At 40.3% G+C, this 6,131-nt stretch overlaps 1 protein-coding gene across 1 annotated transcript; it reads left to right on the forward strand.

The window, feature by feature from the left end:
• Positions 1-527: 527 nt before the first annotated feature.
• On the forward strand, positions 528-3,308 carry LOC101156901. Its single transcript, XM_004073769.4, has 3 exons — positions 528-686; positions 2,400-2,510; positions 2,768-3,308. The coding sequence occupies exons 1-3, from the start codon at positions 635-637 to the stop codon at positions 3,004-3,006; spliced, it is 402 nt and encodes a 133-aa protein (XP_004073817.1). The 5' UTR covers positions 528-634; the 3' UTR covers positions 3,007-3,308.
• Positions 3,309-6,131: the final 2,823 nt, after the last annotated feature.

The following is a 6,131-nucleotide window of genomic DNA, read 5'->3' on the forward strand; positions in this document are numbered from 1 at the left end:
CACAGCCGTCTTCAGTTCAGTCAACTACCCTCAGCCTATTTAAGTGTCTTGGTTTTGTTCATCCTTGTCAGGTCATCTGCTCTGTTTAATCACCGGTTTGTTTCTCCCCATAGTTTTGTCATTTTTCAGTTTGTTTATTAAATGTTTTATTTCCTGCCACAAAGCTTGGTCTCCTGCATTTTGGGTCCTCCACCACCAGTTCCCTACTAATTGATTATTGGTTCAAACTAACCCTCTTATTGACTTGAATTGGAAATAAACCAGTGTTGTGCGATTACCGGTAGGTTTAATTTTATCATTAAAACATCCAGACTCCAAGAAAAACCAGGAGAATTACATTGGAACTTTTTATCAGAGTATTGCTTCATTTTTTTTCCACCTCACCAAAACTATGCAACATTTCCAGTAAGCTACCTTATCTCCCTCAAGGAAACTGTTGCAAAAAAAACATTCTGATTTTCATCTTTTTTTGGTTTAAGCCAATCCATTCCTCTGATTTATCCTATAAATACCTGCTGTCAAACGCCCATCTCTTCAGTTACCTCCAGGCTGTAAAGGACTTCTGAACCTTATCCAAAAGAAGCTTTCTTCTGTATTTTTGGGGAGAACTACGAACAAAATCCCACTCAAAAAAATGGGAAAGGTGCTGCTTGCTGTTGCTGTTGCTATTGCGTCTTTCATTGTTGGTAAGATTCATTTTACGTTTATCAGCACTCCATATGGTTTAGATAGAATAAAGACCTCATTTTGATGCATTAACACTACATTTTCATTATTAGTTGAAACACAATGACAAACCTTAAAAGAGCAATTCCCAAAAGTATTTTATTCTGAAATAAAAAATACTTTTTATGAAAGATAAATAGTTCTCAAAACTAAACTTAAAATTAATTCATTTTTGTGGAATTCTAGTTTAAAAGACTGGAGCAGATTTTAAGAAAAAAATAATTTTATAAACTGAATAAGATGTCAACAAGAAGTCAAATTTTTAAAGTCAAAACTTTGAAGCACTTTTCCATAACTGGTAAGAAAAAACATCATGTCAGAGATTAGGTAATAACCAGAGAATTAAGAAAGGGGCAGCTGGCATTTTTGGAAATTTGAAACCAGGAGTCATTAAAAGTAAAAATAATCCAATTTTGATTAACATGACAGAGCAGAAACACACAGAGGCCATGCCTTCAAAACATTTAACCTAAAAAGTTAACAAGTGTCTTTAAAGGGGTATATATGATACTATTTTTAAGCCTTTCAACTATAACCACATTTATGAAAACATATTACCTTTGGCACACTAATGAACACATTAGTTAATATTAGTTTTTGCTGCTCATTTTCCAACCCAGAAGTAAGATGACTCGATCTCTGAGGCTCCGCCTTTCACTCCTTGTGAAAAGCGGAGTTTATGACATCCTCCTAGAGCCGGCCTCGACAGCATGTCCGCGTTTCGCCCATGAAAACAACCAACATCCGAACTTTTCAAAGGATGTCCATATTGTGCATATAAAATTAAAGCGTTAAGCTGATCACCGCTAGCTCCACAGAAAGTGGACATGTGTGTTAGCCTGGGGGCGGAGCTGTCACTGCAGACTCTTCCTGGAAGGGGAGGTTCTTCACTTTGTAACGTCACAATGTGAGAACCCACTCGTTTTCGTGGATTGGGAGGGGCTGGTGGTCAGAGCACAAGTTTAGAGAGGAACTCAGAAATGTGTGAATAGGCCAAAATACCACTTTAGGGTTGTTTTTGCGAGGAATTAACATTATGATACACTTAAGTGCTCAAAAAGTTGATTTTGCATAATATATAGGCCCTTTAAGATTAGTATTTCTGTTGAGTTCCCAGGCAACTACCGGTAGTTTCTATTTTCATCAGTGATATTGTAGACTAAGAAGTCTTTCGATCTTCACATCTGCCAAAGTTGGATTGGATTGAATAAAGGAATAGATCCAAATGTTGCATTCAGAATTTTATCCTTGTATCATTTTGAAACCGTTATTAACTTTTAGATTAGTTTGTACCAACATAATAGTTCTTTATTTCTGCTGTTAACATGGTGATGATGGATGCCTAACACTCAGAACACACACATTGAACACTGGAGAAATTGCTGGCAACACCTACATAACACAAGCTCTTTGACCTACCATAACTCTTTGACCATTTACCAATGGAAAACAGTTGATTCTGATGCAGAGATATATCAGCCTATCAGCGCAAAACCTCTTTTCTCTGCGACAGAATCCACTGGAATAGCCGTTAAAGACTTATGGAAAACTTCAGACCTGGAGCCAGAGTTCTAGTGTTAAAGGGTTTACCATATTTAAACCCACAAATTTAACAACAAATAGGGTTTTCTGTGTTCCAAAAAGCTGTGAGTTCACCTTTTGCTTTTTTCCAGCCGAGTCCCTGGTCTGCAACAAGTGCACCTTTGGTCTACTGGGATTCTGCATGAATGCAGAAAATCAAACCTGCACAAATGCTACCAATGTGTGCTTCACCTTGAGAACAAGTAAGTCTTCTGTTCACTGCCATGAGGAACACAATTCTCATTTATGTAAAAGACTAGAGACACAAATTGAAGTTTGTCACTTCAGAGCAACTTTTATTGAACTATTGTTCATCTGCAAGTTTGAGGGTAATAAAAAAAAGTACTACAAAATAAGTTGTTGTTTTTTATTCCTTCCGCGGGTTTCAGGTCAAGTTACAAAAATAAAATGTGGTTAACCCCTGAACATTTTTTAAAAAGACTCAACATTATCTTTTCAGATTTCCCATCGCTCACAACCTTCCAGGGTTTTAACATCCAAGGCTGTGCGCCGAACAACACAGGATGCGGGACTTTCCTCAATGACACGTTCCTAGGAGTCGGATACAACACTAACTACACTTGCTGCAATGCCACAGACAGATGCAACACGGTGCTACTCAACGCCGCCCCATCCAGTAAAATGGCTCTTTCTGCAGCCATCGGTGCCTCCATCCTGGCTTTCATGTTTAGCATGTGATGACATCGCAACAACCAACTTTCCTTACAATCCTCTGAAATCTGTCCTAATCAAAATAACAGCTGTTAAAATATAAAAATAGATGTGCGCCCTTACTCAATGTGTTATGGCAAAGTTAGAATGTATGTTTCAGGATGTGTTCATGCAATGTATGTCACGGTAATCTCTTGACAGCAATGTCTGTGATTCTGCTACTGAGCTGCACATGTGCAATTCATCAAGTACACGGATGCCCTGATCCAAGGAGCATGTACTGAAAGGTTTCTGTTCTGAATAAACGTGCCGGTTATGCCCAAAATGAAGTGGCTCCGTGTTTCTCCATCAGACTAAGCGGATACAAATGCATATACCCTTCCCTCCATCCCTCAACAAAAACGCTGTAGAAATAAAAGCTATGCGGTTTAATGAATACATTCTTTGATTAGATTTTGTTCAAAGCTTACCTGCTGATGCAGGACCATGGGTCACTGTAGGTCAACCCTAATCCTGCCCCACTCAGCTCCTTGATGTGCTCTAGTGTGTGCCAGGGGAAAACCTGTTGCTTGTTTACATTGTGAGCAGTTCAAGCTCCTCAGAATTCCTTATCATGTTGGGACAGTAGGGACGAGAAAGGATAACGGCGGTGAAATGGTTGAACACATAGGAGGGGGTTGAATTGCGAACACAAAAGGCAACAAGTTCCATGACGTTTACTGTAGCTTTCCCATGGAGATGTCCCCCAAAAGGGGCACGGCCTGTCTGCAAAACACTCATCTGAACACACTCAAATATGACAAACATACTTGTTGACTGTAAAAACCCTCACACACATACATGTCAGCACACACAATACAGACATGAATCAGCTGATACTCACATTTGCATACAAGCACACACATGTCAAGCATATGTTATTTCAGTCAGACAGCTAATGCAGTAGAGAATGCTTTATTTTCCATATTTGTTTTAGTTTGGCATAAGGCTCCATTTAGATACAATAAAACAAGACCTCCATAGAAAACTTCGGGTATAAAACATTGGGTGGTTTGCAAACTACCTGTCTGACAGGACACAGTGTGTAAAGGTTCAGAACCAAAAATCAAACGTTTTAAAAGTATCCACAGGGGTTCCAAAAGGCTCGATTCTTGGGGCGGGTTCTTTTAACCATCTATATAAACGACCTTGATAAAGGTATCATCGCTGACCTGCACCTGTATGCTGATGATACCATCTTGTACACTTCAGCACTTTCAATTGAGTTTGCCATGTCAAAGCTCCAATCAGCTTTTAATAGACTGCAGAACACTTTTTATTATTTTAAAACTGGTTTTAAACTCTAACAAGACTAAATGTATGCTGTTCTCTAAAAGGACAGCCAAACTCCAAAACCTTTCTGGATCGCAGAACGCTGGATAAAATGTTTTCCAATTGTTTTAATTTTGTGTTTAAACTTTTTTACTTTATTGCATTTTTAAAAGACTTTGAATGTCATTTACTTTATTGTGTCTCGCTTTGGCTGTATAACTTCAAAAGAAGGACATTTAATTGAACTAGTAACAGAATACAAATACCTTGGACTTTTAATTGATGGCTGTCTAACTTTTAGACCACATTTGCAGAAACTGGCTCACAGGCTGTGACTAAAATTACGCTTTTATTTCAAAATCTAATCATGTTTATCATTTGAAGCCCGTAAGAAACTTGTCACTGCCACTTTTATGTCTATACTTTATTTTTTGTGATGTGATTTATATGAATGCTTCTGCTGATGCTTTGCATGCTTTGGACACTGTTTTTCATGGTGCACTGCGTTTTATAACAAATGTCACTTACCCATCACTGTGTTCGGTATGCTCAGGTAGGTTGGCCCTCCTTATCCCAGCGCAGATTGAAACATTGGTACCTTTTAATTTACAAATGCATTCTTGGGTTGGTACCGTCTTATTTCCAGCAGCTCATAGAACTGAAGAGCAGCAGCAGCTACAGCCTGCGCTCTCAGGACATGCTCCTGCTCTCTTTGCACAGAGTGCGCAAAGAGATAGGGAAAAAAGGCTTTTAGATTTGCTGCATCACAGTTTTGGAATGAACTCCAGAAAGAGTTTAAATTGAAAGAATTGATCTCCCTGGGCTCTTTCAAAAAACGTTTAAATGAATGTGAGACAAAGCTTTCAAACTGTAAATACTTTATTCAAGACTGTTTTTTTATGATTGAGTGTGAGTGAGAATTGTGTGTTATTGTTGTGCTTGCACCTCTAGGCCAGGACGCTCTTGCAAAAGAGATTTTTAATCTCAATGAGTTTTCTATCCTGGTTAGATAAAGGTGAATGAATGAAAATAAAACTACCCCTAACGGAGCTCACAGGTGGAGGCGGGGGGGAGGGTGGTGCGACTAACGCCCGCGGGGAGGTGTAAACGCACTGCTCAGCTGCTTGCCTGAAATTCTCCCAGGATCGTTCATTACATATGTCCTGCTTGCGCAAAGGTGAGCAGGCACCCGTGCTCAGGTGAGTTTCTGTGTCAACAATGATGTTACGTCATGTGTAGAATTAGACAAAAGAGGGGGAGCGACTGGTCACACCCACACCAAAATCCCTTCAGGAGGCAGGGCGATAATGGCTGCCAGGAAGATGCCCCCCCCCCCCCCCGCCTCCCCCCATTTTGGAGAAGCAAATCTGGGGGACCTGACACCAGCTATCCAGATCAGAGCCAGAAAGACCACTACAGGAGCCCCCAGGGGCGAAGATGGGGGGTGCAGGAGCATGGAGACAGCGAGCCCCAGCCCAGCGAGAGAACAGTCCCCCCCCCCCGCCTTGCTCCACCAGTGTCCCACCAACCCTTGAAACACCAAAATCAAATCCCGGCAACCAGGGGCAAATCCCTCCCGCCATATCCAACACCCGACTTATTTTATGCTATAATGATTGTGCTTCAACCACAAAGTGTCCGTGAAAATTGAAAATTCATTCGTTCTCTATCTCCACTTACTCATGGGGAGGAACATGGGGTTGCTGGAGCTATTCCCAGTTGCTTTTGAGCAAAGGCAGATAGACTCTGACTCACTTTTGAATGACATCTTCGGGTCTCCAATCAATTTACCTCCATGTTTAAGTAGACATGAACACAAATACAACCTGTAGACAAAATAA

This window comes from Oryzias latipes, chromosome 11 (genome assembly GCF_002234675.1).
Source record: "Oryzias latipes chromosome 11, ASM223467v1".
Classification (NCBI taxonomy): Eukaryota; Metazoa; Chordata; class Actinopteri; order Beloniformes; family Adrianichthyidae; genus Oryzias; species Oryzias latipes.

Coding starts and splice junctions, on each gene's coding strand:
- LOC101156901 (XM_004073769.4), top strand. CDS start 635: ATGGGAAAGGTGCTGCTTGCTGTTGCTGTTGCTATTGCGTCTTTCATT. Junction 687..2,399: donor TATTGCGTCTTTCATTGTTG/GTAAGATTCATT, acceptor GCTTTTTTCCAG/CCGAGTCCCTGGTCTGCAAC. Junction 2,511..2,767: donor GTGCTTCACCTTGAGAACAA/GTAAGTCTTCTG, acceptor TTATCTTTTCAG/ATTTCCCATCGCTCACAACC.